This window comes from Corvus kubaryi, unplaced genomic scaffold, assembly GCF_017639235.1.
Source record: "Corvus kubaryi isolate FWS band 111438036 unplaced genomic scaffold, C.kubaryi_AGA036_p1.0 37392, whole genome shotgun sequence".
NCBI classification, from domain to species: Eukaryota; Metazoa; Chordata; class Aves; order Passeriformes; family Corvidae; genus Corvus; species Corvus kubaryi.
In genome coordinates, this window is record NW_024581131.1 from 8,851,634 (window position 1) to 8,868,063 (window position 16,430).

General features: G+C 42.6%; 1 protein-coding gene across 3 annotated transcripts in view; it reads left to right on the forward strand.

The window, feature by feature from the left end:
- The window catches only part of LDLRAD3 (low density lipoprotein receptor class A domain containing 3), a 119,965-nt gene extending 113,606 nt beyond the window's left edge, over nucleotides 1-6,359 (forward strand). For 2 of the 3 annotated variants that reach the window (XM_042038574.1, XM_042038572.1), the window contains exon 6: nucleotides 1,522-6,359. In XM_042038574.1, coding sequence (XP_041894508.1) covers nucleotides 1,522-1,783 — 262 coding nt within the window. In that variant the 3' untranslated portion in view covers nucleotides 1,784-6,359. The remainder of the gene's footprint in view (nucleotides 1-1,521) is intronic. The other variant, XM_042038573.1, reaches the window with a different exon arrangement.
- Nucleotides 6,360-16,430: the final 10,071 nt, after the last annotated feature.

Genomic DNA, 16,430 nt, shown 5'->3' on the forward strand with positions numbered 1-16,430 from the left:
AAGTTCAGTGTTGCACTTCTGTTGCCTGCATATTTCAAGTAAATCTGAGCTCCTTCTGTGTATGAAAAGTTCATGGTCCTCAGGTCCTGTTACTGGTATTAAAGGGATTTGAGGCTAACTCCAGTCATGTCCTCTTAGCACATGTTGTTGGTTGTAAGATATTGAGAACGGCAGGAGAATGTATCATTTTTCTAGTAGTGATATCCTGTGCCAGTCTGGAATCAAAATGTGAAAATTGGGTTTGGAGTTTCACCAAAAAAACCCAGCTAAGGTGAAGGTCGTAGCACTGAAAAAATATTGCCCTGTTCATTTATAATAAGTATATAAAGGTGAGAGAGTTCTTCAATTCTTGTATAAAGAAATTGTGTCATTCTTCTGCTCTGCACTGCTTTCCTTTTACCAAGAAAAGAACAGAACTCTGGAACGGAAAGAACTTGTCTTAGTTTAAATAGCTGAAAGTGCTTTGAAGTCTGGTGTGGGTGTGGCTTGTTTATGATGCTTTTGTAGTTATGGAGTTATGACACTGTTTTTATTTGTAGATAATTAACCTTCATTTTAACCTCTGTCTGTAAAGCCTTTCCAAACAAAACTTGTAAACAGACATCCCCTCTACATGAAAAGGACATAGTACAAACTTTAACAATTCCGATTATTCACAATCACCCTGTTGGTATTTTTAGTACAAACTGTAGGATTTAAGAATAATAGTAAATTCCTATTCTCTGCTGCTTTTGGCTGCAGGTCCCTTGTCTTAATGTTGACTTTCATAATAATGATATCTTTTCATTGTTAAGGACAACTAAATGAGCAGGTGTCCAGACTGTAATCACTTCTCACCTGAGCTGATAAAACCATCAGCAGTTTTGGAGCTAATTGCCCCCAGGGCCTGTTATCAGTCTGCTCAACCCTTCAGCTACTTTATGTGCTTGCTATCAGAACCACAGAACAGTTTTCCTGAATGCAGTACTCATCTTGCCTGTACCTACTTAGCAGTTGCCCTGCATGTGATCTCATGACAACCAAAGTGATTTGTCAGTGTGGAGAATTCAGTTTGTTATTTATTTGTGGACCGTAAGCCATTAATCTCTGTCACTTAGTGGAGGTTTCCTTGGAGCTTTCTTCTGTTCACGTCATCATCTATAGGTGTAAATCCACCACTTAATGTTATTTCTGTTAAACTTGTTTTCTCTGGTGTAAATGTTAAACAGAAAAGTTCTTTACCTCTTGCACAGCTGGCTTTGAGCCAGCTTTGTTGGAGTCCATAGCCAACTAACTCAGCGTGTGGATTGTTGAACAGGTTGTAATTACTGTGTTGCACCTTGGCCAGAAACCTTGCTTCCCAGTGGTGGTGTGGATATTTTGAAATGACCCGAATGATGTAGGAAGGTCTGAGATCTCTTGATATGTGTCATAATTGAAAAGCTGAGAAATGCTGTTTGCTTTTTTCATAATTGGAATACCATGTACTATCTTCTGTCCCAATGTCTCCAGTAACTTCTTCCTCTGTTGTGTGTCTTACAGCAGACCACCTTGGTTTGACCTTCCTCCACCACCTTATTGTTCCGAATCGGAATCACTTAACCAGGCGGACCTTCCTCCTTACCGCTCTCGGTCGGGAAGCTTGGCCAGCACAGACACCCCCATGGCAGAAAGTCCTGTGGGCACATCCGACAGTTGGACGAGAGATGTCCATGGCAGCATGGATGGGCACAGAACTCTTCTGGAGAGGACAGTAGATCAGAGTGATTCTCTGCTCAGCCACATTGCTGAAAGAGAAGTGTAACTGCTCCAGTAGTTGGGATGGCAGGAAGGCATTTACTGTGTCTGTGTGGGTTAATCTGCTGTGGCTAATAGGTTTCAGGGGGACATGTGCCTGAATGATGACTTGGTTTGAATTCACACTGAGTTAATACTTGAATTCAGCATTTTGGGCTCATCAAAGGCAGAGCAGGGGGGCTAAACCTAGAGTCACATCAGCTCTCCACAGTATTTCTGTGAGCAAGTTCTGGTTCAGCAAGTAAGTGAAACATCAGTGCTTTGTCAAAAGAACTGATGTGCTGTATTTATTGAACTGCTTACTGTATATGAATGTATATATGTGTGTGTATAATATTTACAGAAGTGGTGCACGAGAACTCTGCCAGAAGGACTCTTGTTTTCAGACTGCTTTCCATTCTGTCCACGTGGGAGCTGTTTCTTCTTACTGTCTGGTGTCAACTGGTGGTCACTGAAGCACATGAGAGGCAGTCATTCTGCTTGGAGGTGTGGTGCCCAATGCCAGCCGCCTGGCAGTGCCCAAATTGCAGAAAATCTCCTACTTGACCCATCTCTGCATGGCCTGGAACATTCTCACTGTGAAGGAGTTTTAAGCTTGTGAGGATGCAACAACTGTAACTAAGCAAGGGGTTTTTTTCCAGATGCCAGTATTTAGGCCATATTTGCATAGGTTGTCTCAGCAACACCACAAAGGTTGGTTTATCTGTCAAATGTCAAGGCTGAGTACATAGGCACTGAAGCTTCTCAAAACAACAGAGCAAGACTTCTTTTCCTGTGTGGCAAAACATTCCTCCATGTGTTCCCTCTTAAAAAAACCCCACAACTAAACAACAAAACAAAACCCAAATCGTTCCAGCTAAATCTTCAACACCAAAACTGGTGTGAGGCAAACACCTGGCACAGAAAACTTTAATGTCAGTGAGTAGTTTGTTGTATTTGTGAAATAGCTGAAAGCAGGCAGGTCATGCAGTGAAAGGCATTGGGCTTGTCATCCCACCTCCATCATGTATGTGTACATGCATGAATACATGTGTGTAATGCTGTGTGTGGGTATGTGCATAGTGTATCACGTGGGTGTAGTTCTTCTGCACCACAAGAACTCTAAACTGTCAAAGTTTTGTTTTTGATAAACTCATTGGTTTTTACAGAGTTTACATTATTCATATTCATTTGGTTAAAATCCTAACTTCTGCAGATAACCAGAATTTATTTCTGTCTGTTCTGTCCTGAGTCTTGTCATGGTCTCCTGTCAGATGTGTTTCAGTGCACCTTGTTGAATCACCCATGTGAAAGCACCTTGGAGGTAAAGGTATTCAGAGTAGCAAGAGGGAAGAAGCTAGGAATTTAAATGCCACTGCAGTGCTGTGCTTGTGCTCAATATAGAGAAAACAACGTCTTTCTCTTGTCTGAGGGGAAAATTGCCTTGAAAAATTATTAATATTTGTCTATCCCACATTTCCCACTCCTTCTGTGTAAAAGAACAGTGTCATTAAACAGACCTTGCTGTTTAAAAGAAGTGAAGGAAGCTGACTGCCCACACCTTCTGCTTTCTTTCTCCCCATCTTTCTAAGGTAGACTCTTTTGCCCAGAGGTAATATGCTGAGAACCCAAGAATTTGGAGTGTAGGTAAGGGAACAACTCAAGTTCAGTCTCAGTTCTCATAAATACACCTGAATTTTTAGGGAGGCAGGGGGTGTTGTTGGTTTGGTTATTTTTCCATTTCCAGCTCTGGAGTCTGTTGCCACGATATGCAAGAGGCAGGGAGAGATTTACAAGCACAGGTCATTCCAGGACTGAGGACATGGTGGGGAGTCCTGGAGAATTCTGATACTGATGGGCTGGGCTGATTTTGGAAGCAGATGAAGGGCTTTCATTACAGGCTTAGGCAGCCTGTGGTGAAATGCATTGCTGAAGATGCTCTTAGGTCCTTGCAAAGTAATGTGCAAGAGTGGATCTGATTTCGTGCTTGCTGAGAACTCAAGCAATGTAGTTATGCTGTCCTGCACAAAGCAGGATTTAGCTGTATTACTGACTGACTGAGGTCATCAGCAGACTGATGTCTGCACAGAGCAGACAGTTATTCTTTATTTTACAGGTAGATCAGACTCAGGTACATGAATGAGTTAATAGTACAGGTGGGTGCAAGGACATCTCCTGTGGTCACTGGACCCTGCTGTCCCTCTGGCCTTTCATTAAAGTTCTTCTTGGGCTCCGTAAGAGAGCTGTGTTACGCTGTATGAGAATTAACCTTAATAGTTTCCTGTTGCAGTTTTAGAAACTTTATACTGCTCTTGAAAACATACCCTTGAGGAGTTTGCAGTAGCTTCATTGTAATTGGGTATGTTTTAAAGTGGCCAAAAGCTGTATAGTGAAACAAAATCATTGTGTCCAGTATCCCTCAAACAAGCCTTGCACAGGCAATTGCATTTCCCCATGTGTATTCTAAGACACCAAGAGTGTGTGCAACCCGAATACTGTGTGCCTATGGCATCTGAAAAACATTGCCTTGCGTTGCTAACAAGTAGGAAAAGAGTGAATATAGCCTGTTTCTTCTGTCTTCTGTGTCAGTCACTGTCATATATGTACATATATATATATATATTAAAAAAAAAGATACTCTTCCAGGATGTATATATTCATGTAATTTTTGCATTAAGATAATCCATTTGGACTTTACAAAAAAAAAAAAAAAAAAAAGGAATAAACATTCTAAATGGTGTGATGTTTTCCCTTCCAGCTAAGGGTGTATTTATCTTTGTAAAGGAATCTTCTAGTTTATGAGAACACAACTTAAAAGGAGATTGTGCCTTTCTGTTTGAATGTTGATTGGAGAGGCTGTTACCTGCATTTCTGGGTGTTGTTAGGTATCATTGTCTAGAGATCCAAAAAGAGCAACAAGTCTTGTCTTCCTCTTCGTTGTTACTCATGGGGACCACTGAACTTTGAGGACTACAGCTGTTCAGTATCTTGTTCAAAAAAGGCGTGCTAAAACCTGGGGTGACTCGTCTTACTCCAGTTTTCTGGTTTGTAGAACAGGTTTGCTAGGCTGGCTTCTTTGGAAATTGCTGTAGTATCACACAGAAATTGTTTATGATGTGTCACTTCTAGAGTGTTAATACAGCTCTACGCTGCATTATTCAGTGGAATCTTTGGGAAATGTGCTGATGAAATTAAATATTTCATTGGAAATCCTGCAGCTTGTAAGGCTGCAGTTAAATGTTCATCCAATACCACATGATAGGGTTTCTTTTCAGTAGCAGGTAAAATTGGAATTGATCATCCTATTGTTTACAATTGCTCTTAACCTTTTAGTTTGATGTTAGTCATCCAAGAGCTTTCCTTTCTATTTAATGTTTAAACAAATTGATGTTATTACAAAGATCCATTCTTACAAAAGTAAAATCAGTTAAAATTTTCTTCCAGAGCCAAATTCTGTTTCCGCATCTGTAGTGGTTGGTGACCACTGTGTTGAGTAATTCTCAGTGCAGTTATTAATATATTTGAACAAAAGAGTTTGAAGAAATGACTACTTGAGGTAAATGAAGGCATGTTGAAAAGAAGGTCATTTAAAAATAAACAAATAAATAAAATTTAGGAGTTTTAAGTGTCTGTACCCTCTGCTGAAATCAGAGTGCTCTGTATTTAAAGTTAAGCCATTAGTGATTCTGCTTGATAGTAATCTGAAGTTCCCTGTAAAGCAAATTACCATTTACCTCTCTGGTATTGGAAATGGAAAACTGGCAGTAATGCTTTTAAAAGAGAGCCTGTGAATAATTTTCTTGGCTCTTGTCTGCAGTGACACACACAACAACACTGACTGCATCACAATTTTTGAATAACTCTGCATTCCTTCTTCCTCTACTTCTAAGCCAAATCAGTTTTATTTACAGCACTTCACTTTGATACAGCTAATAGGGCCCTTGTGATAGATTTAGACACTGAGTGGAGGAAAGAGATGACTCTCACTTTAATTAATGCTGCAGCTTGTTAATCTTGTGCTCTTTACTTTTAGACATCTTAGCAAAGACAAATGGTTTTAGTAGATAAGAAAAACTATTAACGATGAAAAGGATGGAGGGACACTGATTTGTGATTTTTAATGAATATTTAAAATTGTATAAATGAAGAAAAAATTTAATGCTGTATTTTTAATGTGGTGATCAAATGACAAGTACTGTTTTTAACTGTTGCTTATTGGAAGCTACTTTGCATATAATGCCTGGAATTAAAATGGTAAGACAAGGGCTTTTCTTGCAGTTCTTACTAGATCTGCAATATTTTTTTATTAACACAAGGTTATATTGCACCCATGGACTAAAATACGGACTGCAGAAAGAATTTCAATGCTGTGCTGGATTCTGCCTGAATGTATCCCAGTGCAGGACTGTGGCCTTCATTTGTCTTTTTTTTTTTTTTTTCCTGATTTGAGGGGTTTTGTTAACTTGAAATGGAGAAGTACTTAAATGCTTTAAAGGAGGTTGTATGTTGAAAGCCAACGTTGTCTTAAACTTTGGTAAACTGGAAATCTTCAAAAATGTATTCTGTATTCCTGAATAAAGTTGGTGTTTTAATACTGTTCACAAGTGAGCGTGTCCCCTGTCTCATGAAGTCTCAGTTGTTTTAAAGCCTCCTACATGAGGCTTCTTTTTGCATTCCGTGATTAGTTTTGTTAACTCTTTGTGGGTTTTAAAGGTATTTTTAAAACAAAGTGATATTGGAAACTCACATGTACCCGTATGTATAAAAATATACTGATCCATGTGTGTTCGTATTTATACAAATGAAAATGATTTAATTTCATAACTTCTCATTTTGCTGTCCTGTTTGTGCCATCAAAGATGAGGCATCTGAGCCAGTTTTGTTGTCTGCTTTGTCGCAAAGCTCTAGAGGCCGCAGCAGAGGTTGGTGCTCTGTGCTGGCTGCTGTATATGGATTTACCAACAGAGGTAAGGGGCTGTCAGCATCAGCCTCTCCCTCCCCCCTTCTGCCTGCCACTTCCCCCCACTCGTGTTGCCAGCACAATGTCCCTGTTTATCTCCAGGTCCGTGATCCACATGCTGGACGCGTGAGCCAGATTCAAGTGGAGATGCTCCGTGGAGGCAGCGCGCCTGGCTGCAGTCCCAAGTCAGATGCCTCATGCAGGCACCACCACTATCAGGGGAACCACCCAGCCCCAGAAAGTCCAGACCTGCTTCTTGTCCAAGTCCTGTTAATCAAAGGATTACTGTAAGAAGTACCCCTGATGTTATAAAGTTATTTTCCCAGACTAAGGAGAACTAATTCAAATGTTATGTCTAAGTAGTTGAATCTCTGTAAGTATACAGAGGTTGCCATATCCCACTTCCATGATTGTTCTCCACTTGCTACCTTCACAAAGGCATGCCAGTTTTATTGTTATCCTTATTAATTAAATCACATGCCCTCACTCAGATTCTCAGATGGAAATCTTTGTTTGGTGCTGGCAAACTGCCCCAAAATAGCTGTGGATCCAGAATTCAACACCAGTGGCACAAGGGAGATGGAGCTGTTGAGGCTGCCACAATGGGCTCTCTGCAGGGGAGGGAGTACTGGAGTCTCAGAGCTGGCTCATTCAGTCTCACATCCCAGCAAGAGCTATGCTTGAGCAATGTTGATAATAAATACCATACTCTCCAACTAAGATCCCTAATTAAGTTTTTTTATTCTCTCTGCTTTGGTTTGTTTAAAGATCCTAATTTTTACACCTTAAAAATGAAATAGGCAGCAGTGATTTTTAAGAGCAACATCTTTTCTTGATGGTTTGCAGGCACTCTGTTAATCAGTCAGCCTCAGTTATCTGTTGGAGAGAGAACTGAGCAGCTTTTCACTGTTTGGGGAGCTGTAGTCCAAAATTATTTGCTGTTATTAATTGAAGCAAAGACATCTTCATGTGGAAATTCACAGCTCTTCTTTGCTTTTCAAAGCAAAGCTGAGGGTATGTGTACTGCATAAAGCACTTTGGAAAAGTCCTGGATTGATCTCTCTAGGAAATTTACTTTTCTCTTTATCTGCCAAACATACCGTGAATAGATATATTGAAACATGATTCTCTGCTTCCCAAAATCCTGACAGTATTCCTTACAGCCTTATTGCAGGAACCACTGAAGAAGAAGAGGTAGAGCAGTTTTGGGGCTGATCTGACCCTTAGTATTTCTGTGGGAATGAATACCAAGTGTTTCACTAGGTGCAGTTGCTTTGATGCTGGATACCATGCAGAAGACCCCCATTCACTGAGAATTGATTTGGGACCATCACTTCCTTTTCTGCGTCCCAAGAGCCACTCTACAGGTGGCTTTTTCTTTTTTTTCCTAGTCTCATCTTACTTAAGGTTAATTCCTATCAGTTACCCTGAGGTGAAACCTTTCATCTCTCATTATTTGATACTACAGCCTGTAACTCCTTCAAATTTAAACCACTGTTGTTTTCCAGCATAAAAGTGCAATAACCTTCACCTGTGAGGAACAACAGGAGTAACAGCTCATCTTCACCCAAACCTCTCACTTCTCAAGGAGTGCCCTGGCAGCATCAATTTGGCTGAATGAGTCTGAGTCTTTTATATTTATTTGGAACACCTTCTATTGCCTTGACAGATGTGAGTCCTGTTGCAGCACAGGGATGAAGAAGTATGATGTTGTGTTTGACAGAGTAGATTTTTCTTCTCATTTGTTTGTGACAGAGTTATTTTAGAAAATGCTCCAAAGGCTCCTTGCCCAGTGCTGCATCCAAAGTAGCACTATCTCATGGAGGTGTGGGGTAAGGGGAGGACAGCCAACATTGGCTGTTTAATGTATATGTATATGTGTCAACTGCTTCGGAGATTTCTTATGTGTTCCAGCTCTTGTACCTGAATAAGAAATATTTAAATGCTGCTCAGTAAGTGAATTTGCAGACTAAGGAAGTAGGGTTGATACATGGCTGCTCTTTTGCTAATTTCTGTTTACTCAAATATGATGCATAGTCAAGAGCAAAAATTCTCCATGCATCTGTTGCTGTATTTACTGTTCTCCCTTGGCACTCTGTGCAGAGCAGTGGAGTTAGCAGAACCAATGAATTACCCAAAGTGGATTTGGAGAGTGCTTTGCTTCAGAAATAAGGGAGCTGGCTTACATATCCACTTGCAAGGTGTCATGTTAGGTATACTGGTTAAGATGTGAATTACATAAAATAAAATTGTACCTGAGCTTCTACAGGGAAAAGAAAAAAAAAGTGTCAAACCTGTGAATCGGAGAGACACAGCAGATCTTCATCAGCAAGGCCAGTCTAGGAGTTGGCTGCAGGTCAGTTAGATATTCCTGCACTGTGAGCCCAGTGGAGCTGCAGGTGCAGCACTCACAGGAGAAAGCAATAGTTGTTTCAGGTTTGGTAGCAGGAGTTGGTCTGTCTGGTATGTGATACCTGAACTATGTGAAAATCATTCTAGACCAATTGTCAGCTTCCTTTGGGAAACTATGTGGAAATTGTTTGGCTGCTTTGTTTAAGTCATGTTTCTCAAGCAACTAATGACTCTCTCTTCTTTTTTTATCCATTGCAGGGATGGGAGGAAGATTTGCACTGTTTTTAAAGTAGGGACACCTGAGACAGGGAGAGACATCAAAATAAATTTCAGGAATAACAGAAGCTGCATCTTCCAAGATCCAGTTTCCTGACCTCTGGATAGTGCCATCTTATCCATATATTTGAGATCTTTTAAATCCTTTATTCCATTTAACAGAAGATTTTTTGCAGATTTAAGGAGAGAAAAGAAAAAAGAGGTAAGTCTGGATATGCAGGTAACTGTTTCAAGTTCTTTTTCTTTTTGCAAAAAATTCTTGCAGTGATTAAAAAAACATGAAGAAATGTTTGAATTCCTTATTTTCTTCTAACTTTTTAGGTATTTGTTAGCCCTATTATTTCTGCAAACTCATTGAAACAGTTACTCTGTATAGCTCTTCACATGGAAGAGGACTTTGCTCTAGAATAAGGTTGTGGGCTGGATCTTCACCTAGAGTAGGTATTTCTGTAGGTTTCCATGAAAGAAGGTTGTAGCTTAATGAATGTGTGGACTGTGAATGTCTCCCAGAAGGGAGCTGGGGGGGTGTACTGGAAATGGGTTGCTGTAAATAATGCTGGTTTAGAAATGCCCACTGGAATTACAGTGTGTGGAGGGGAGGGCCACAGGTTACTACAGGCCCTGAAGGAACACTTCGTCGGGTGGCTGGCACCAACGTTTTCTGCTTTATGGAACTGGGGAAAGGAGGGGGAGGAGGTGAGAGGGAGAAATGTCTTTTTGACCCTGAGTTTCTAGGTAGCCCAAAGTGATACAAGGAGCTACAGAGAGAAGAGTGTGACCTGGCTGCCTTTCATGCTGGCATTTGAAAAATTAGCTCAAGATAGTGCTTTGAAGGTAATATTATTTTAAAAAATAAAAGAAGTCCCCACTTTCTTTTCTTGATATTGATATGAAGAAGGAGATGGCTAACGTGGATGAGAGAGTGATTCAGAATGGTTTTCGGATGGCTTTTTTTTCTTCCTTTGAAAATTTAGGTGAAATTAATTATGGAATGGCAGCAGCGTCCTAACTAAAGTGAGTGCTTTCATGTCACCTCCTGCTTTTAAAATAGCTGCTCTTATCTCTGCTTTGAGGAAGGGGATGTGGGGGGAGAGCACCCTGGTGCTCTTGCAGCCTGACAGTCACCAGATGAATGGGATGCCTTAGAAGACCTGAGGCCATTAAAGCCTGCCAGCAAAGACATTAAGAGCCTGCCAATGTGCTGATAGCATGTTTTGTGTTAATCTGATGAAGTAAGCAGAGGAGCTGTTCCCAGCACAGGCCAGGTGCAGCATAGGGAAGCACTTGCTGTGCTCAGCGAGTTGGGCTTTGAGCTGCTCTGGGCTGTAAGGGTGTGGTGTGACACCAAGACAGGAGCAAATGCAAGACCCTAAGAGGATGAGGCTCTGGCTGGGGAGGAGAAGGCAGACAGGGAGTTGGAGTGCTAATAGCATTGCTGCCTGCTAATCCCATCAGGGCAGCCCCTACTCTTGTTATTTTCCCTGGGACTGTGTGTATGCCATGTGTGTGGTGAAATCCCAGGTCGGGTGAGAGCTGAAGGCCATACCACTGTGTGAGGGTGAGCCTCCCTCCAGCTGCTGGGTAACGAGCCTTATAACCCCATTGTAAGCAGAGGTTAATCCTGCTGCATGGTGGGCTGGTAGCACCAGCAGCTCCAGGGGCTGTTCATTACCTCTCAGTGCACAGGACGTGCCTGCACAGGCACACCCGAGGATTTCACATTCCTTTGAAGAAACAGGCATTTATTTCAGTGGATGCAGTCTGACCTGGCATTCTGCAATCACCTGTAGCCAGTGGTTCCAGGATCAGTGTGAGGGGAGATCTTAGATTGCTAGATATGCTCAAGACAGGGGCTTTGGACTTCAGCCCTCTTACAGTGATTGAGGATAGTAGCTGAACCTCTGTGGCAGCCCCAGGACTAAGTCTGTCTGAAAGCCCTTAAACTGCATTATGGGATCCAAGTAGCTGCTTCAAAGGAGGCAGCACAGATCATTTTTACCAAATGGACTGTGACAGGTCTGAAGGCAAAGGGGAGGAAATGAAGGGGAAGGGGGGATAAGTACATGAAGTGTCATCTGGAAACAGGCTTGTGCTGTATTCTTTGGCGAGTGTATGACTTCACACCATCAGTCACCTAGGAAGGATCCCTGAGGCTATGGGGAGGCTTTCCCTCACCACTATCAACTGTTAGGAAAATGCCAGAGGATCTGTCTGCCCTTATCTATGTTCAGTCTGAGAGTTTATTAAGATGCCCTGAAGAATTTTGGATTTTATTTGTGCCTGTGGTTAGATCTCTTCTGTCAGCTTGGTATTCCATGTCCCTTTCCTGAAGGTCTGGTGCTCCGGTGCATGCTCCATCTGAAGACTGCCTTCTGCCCTTGCTTTCTCTTCAGCTTACATGACTGCTTTACAGTGCCCTGCTGCTGGAATGTAATTCAAGGATTAAAGTCACCTCTGAACTTTCATGGGATTTTTCACAGCCCAACATTTCTCTAATATCCAATCTAAACATCCCCTGGCACAACTTAAGGCCATCTCCTCTCATCCTGTTGCTTGTTAGCTGGGAGAAGAGGCCGACCTCCAGCTCCAGCCTCCTTTCAGGTGGTTGTTGAGAGAGATAAGGTCTCCCTTGACCTTCCTTTTCTCCAGGCGCTAAACTCCCCCAGCTGTTCCTCACAGGACTTCTGCTCCAGACCCTTCCCCAGCTCTGTTGCCTTTCTCTGGACATGCTCCAGTACCTCAGTGTTTTTGTTGCAGTGAGGGGCCCAAAACTGGACACAGCACTTGAGGTTTGGCCTCAACAGTGCCCAGTACAGGGGGACAATCACTGCCCTGGTCCTGCTGGCCACACTGTTGCTGAAACTATTCCTGATAATTTTGTCCCAAGCTTGCCAGCATGGAGAAGGTCTGGCTGCACTGTTGTGGCTTGAGCAACTGCTTGTGTCTCTGCTCACTGTCTTTAGGCAGCCTGTGAAGCAACTAAGAATCCCTCTTCTGAAGTGGCAGGTTGGGAAAGCCTCTCCCTAGCAGCACACTGGTGATGGCTTGGTAACTGGAGACATGCCTGGCATCTGAGGCACCACTCATCCTAATGCAGCCATATTTTCAGCCAGCGGCCCATGCAAGGGGTAGTGTGCTTCTCTATAAGCAGGACTCTGCATTCAGACAAATGAGCAGTGCATTAGTTATGATGTGTTTGTGTTTTTCAAGTGTCTTGTTTTTTCCATTGGGAAATTAATAGCTTCAGCTGTAGTCTGGTGAGTCTAGGAGTCACAATTTAAGGAAGAACCTTTCAAAGCAGGGTTCTAAACCAATAAAACATCTCAGATGGTTACTGCTGAGTTAATGACTCAGTGAATAAACAAATCACTGTGTGACCCTTCATGTTTCTTGTCTGCCTGATCTTCCTTTTCCCCCTGCAGGCTACCTGCATCACCCAAAAATCCAACACAAGGCAATATAATCAAATGCAATGCAATAGCCTCCTTTTCATTCTCCGGCAGGGCTTGTTTTTCATCCTGTGCTACAGAACAAGGCGGGCATGAAGACATGAAGCTGAATTTGTTGCACCCCCTCTGGTTCAGCAAGAAATTACTCAGATTTTTTTCCAAGATCAATGAGTTGCCATCATGTCCCAACAAGCTTGCACTCTCTGGTAGAGACATGAAAAATGATGCTTTGTCTCTCATGTGACACTGGCACTGTGGGTGACAAACGCTTCCCTCTTCATGCCTGCTTATGTTTCAGCATTGTGCATTTTTCTGGATAAGCTGTGTGGCAGCCCTCTCATTCATCAAATGTGGTGCTGGCCCATGAACTGCAGGCCTAGAGCACTCTCGGTTGGATTTGACCCCACTGGAAGCAGGGTAAAAGGAGCTGGTGGTTCTGGGGGGACTGGGATTGTGCCCAGTAACATCCCATTGCTTTGCCGAGAGCCGTTGTGCTCAGATAAATAAGTGGACCCATGGACTATTAGCCTGATTATTTAGCAACCTCTCCTTGAACTGTGTGAAGCATTTAGTCTTTAGTCTGCAAGTAAAGTAGTGATTCTCAGTTAAGGTAAAAGGAAAGGGGAAAGTATCAAGAAATTGGCACTGGGTTGCTTTTAGACAAGCTTCTGGAAAATGCCAAAGAGCAGCACTTTATAATTTTCTAGTTGAAGAATATTAGTTCCAAGCTTTTAATTTTGAAATGTTGAATGACCTCCTCAGCACACCCCACCCCCCAAGTGAGACTGCTAATGAAACAAACAGATGGTGATTTGAATAGAGTAAAAGGACATCATAAAGATGTGCTTTGAAACAGCCAGACAGAACAAATTACACAGGAGACTGTGGAAAAGAAAGTGGTGGAAAACTGAGAGCAAACCACCATAGTATTCATATAGTTCACCAAATGGCCCAGCATGCGAATGGAAAGCTGTTTAATTATCTTCCATAATCTGATATTAAAAAAACGTTTCCTATGCAGAACATGTTGGGCTGATAGTTAAAGAATTGTAGTCTTGATCAAGCACAGAGGCCAGTCGCACGCATCTGTCTGTGTCTGTGCATCTCACTGCTGTCTGCAGGGCTGTGCATGTCAGCAGTGACATTTGTTTGCTTTCTATTTAAAGCAATGCCTGGGAGAAAACTATAACTTTTTTTGTTTGCCTCTTTCCCAAACTAATGTAATTTGAAATGCTGTGTCAAGGAGTCTGGAAGGCCTGAGGCAAAAGTTGAAACTGTGACCTTCTGAATATTAAACTGTATCATGGCAAGCTGAGCATCCCTCAGTCAGGGGAGGGGCTGGGGAAGATGGCCCTTGGGCTAGTTGCTTCATCACTCCCCTCTTTCTGCTCCCTCTGCCCTGTGTCTGGACTCCTTGTGCTTCATGACAACATTGGCTGAGGCTGCTCGCTGGCCTCTCAGTGGTAGTTTCTCTCTGGGAATTGCTGACTGCTTTGCAAACACTATGACTTTGGCTTTATAAGTGAGGAGAGAGAATGACAAAACCAAATCATTTACTTATTTCAAGTTCAAAGTAAAAATAGGTAGTGAAATCTGCCCCAGGACTGCAGGCTGAGGAAAAACCCTGAACTGATTTTATTGCTGCTCTTCCCAAAGGCTTCTGCTGCTGAAGCAATGGAGTGTCTCCCCTTTACACCTGTTTTCCTTGTCCTAGTTCATTGCAGCCTGCTTTGTTGGCCCCTGCCCTGGCACTGGAAGCAGTTACCTAGGTGTTGAACTTAGGGAAGTTGGAAGTGATTCATTTAAACTTAGATGAAGTCCCTTAGGATGGGAAGAGGGAAGGTGACAGCTTTTTTTGGGCACAGCTGCCAAAGCTGGGAGGAAAGGAATGAGCTACACTTAACTACAGAGTAACCCCTACCTCATTTGCACTGACTACAAGGAGGTGACAAGTAAATCAATATAAAGCTCCAAAGCTTTGATATTTCCGTGTCTGATGTTTCGATACTTTCAGTAAAAATTAGTTGTGCTCTTGTGTTGACCAAAGTCTCCACAGCAGCCTCATTAACACACAGCCAAAAGTTTCTCTCTTCCAGCTTGCTGAACTGGAAATCAGTTTTGTTTGCTTGGCTTTTTTTTTTTTTTTTTTTTTTTTTTTGCTGTGAACAAAATGCTTCCTTGTTTCTGCTGTACCTACAATTGCACCCTGAAAGGAGAAGGAGGGCAAAACAGCCTTCAATCTCTCCATAATCATCAAACAACAGTTTTGCAGTCTTTGAGCATCTTCTTGCACCTTCCCTTGCTGTATGGCAAGTTCTCTGGATCCCTCCTGCTGCCTTGTGTCAATCATTAAAATTGCTGTGATCACATCTCCCGCTGCAGAAACAAGTAGGAGGCGTGGGTACCCTGATGGCCTGGCTTGCTGCTACACCAAAACAACTGTGGCAGCTGCTCAGTCTCAGAGACAAACTTTGGTGTCACTTTGTGCCTTTTCCCAGGTTTAATGAATAATAAACATGTAACTTAAGAGCAGATCCTCTTGGGCAGACACACATCAGTTCTGCGTGCATGCACCCACTCCTGTCTCTCTGGAGAGAAATTGAAACATCCTTCAGTCAGTCCTGCCTCAAAATCCTTATGCAGGCTATTATACAGTCTCTTACAGAGAACTAAAGCTTTTCAGCTTCTGTGTGTAAGCTAGGAGCAAATTATGATCCTGTTTTTACCCTGGTGTACCTCGTCAGCAGGGAGAGGTGAAACTGCCTGAGCACAAGGCTTGCTGTGTGAGTCAGGACAGGAGCCCTGGATCCTGGCTTGCTCTTTCAACATCTGAATTGTGTGCACTGGCTTCAGCTTAAAGGCATGATGATGGAGAGATCTTTGAAAGCATCTGAGGGATTTAGAAGTGCATTATGTATTCCAAAATGTAGCACTTCATGCATGTTCAGTGTGCCACTGGCACGGCTCTGTGTTACTACAGGATGTGTAAAACATACATTGCCCACAATAGTTTTGAGGACAAAAGGTGGATTATCAAACATTGACCATAACTGAGTGTCTAGTCAAAAACCTGATCAGCACGTGGTTGTTTTTCATTACATGGAATCAGCTTTTTGCTGCTCTGGGCATCATAAGCTCAGTCCTGCTGGCAGTGCCTAGACAGCTGCTTTTAGCAAAGGAAATGTCTCCGTTTTCCCCGTGTTCACTGCCTGCCACACTCCGATGGCCAAGGCATCCCACCAGCCACTCACTGTTCCTAGCTCTGTGTGTTGCTGTGTTTCTGCAAAGAGTAGGGAGTCATCACAGTGATGTTGAAAAGTGAATTTTGCTGTACTTTGGAAGACTCTTGGGCCAGCAGCCGAGGTCAAAACCTCAGACTAATGTAATTTGAGGTTGGATTTATTACGTACACTTTCCTAAAGGTTTCTGTGCAATGCCACTACTTTTTAACTTCATTTCAGTTTGCCTTGCTTAGACAAACTTTTCTGTGGTCTTCCTGAAGAGCCAAGGCCTGACAGGACATCTCCAGGATGGCTGGGACCTGCCCAGTTGTCAGGAGTGTTTGTTTGTGGCCTCTGGTGGCATATCTGTGAGCTGGATTGCAGGTGAGGAACAGCGTCTGCAGTGCCCAGGAGGAG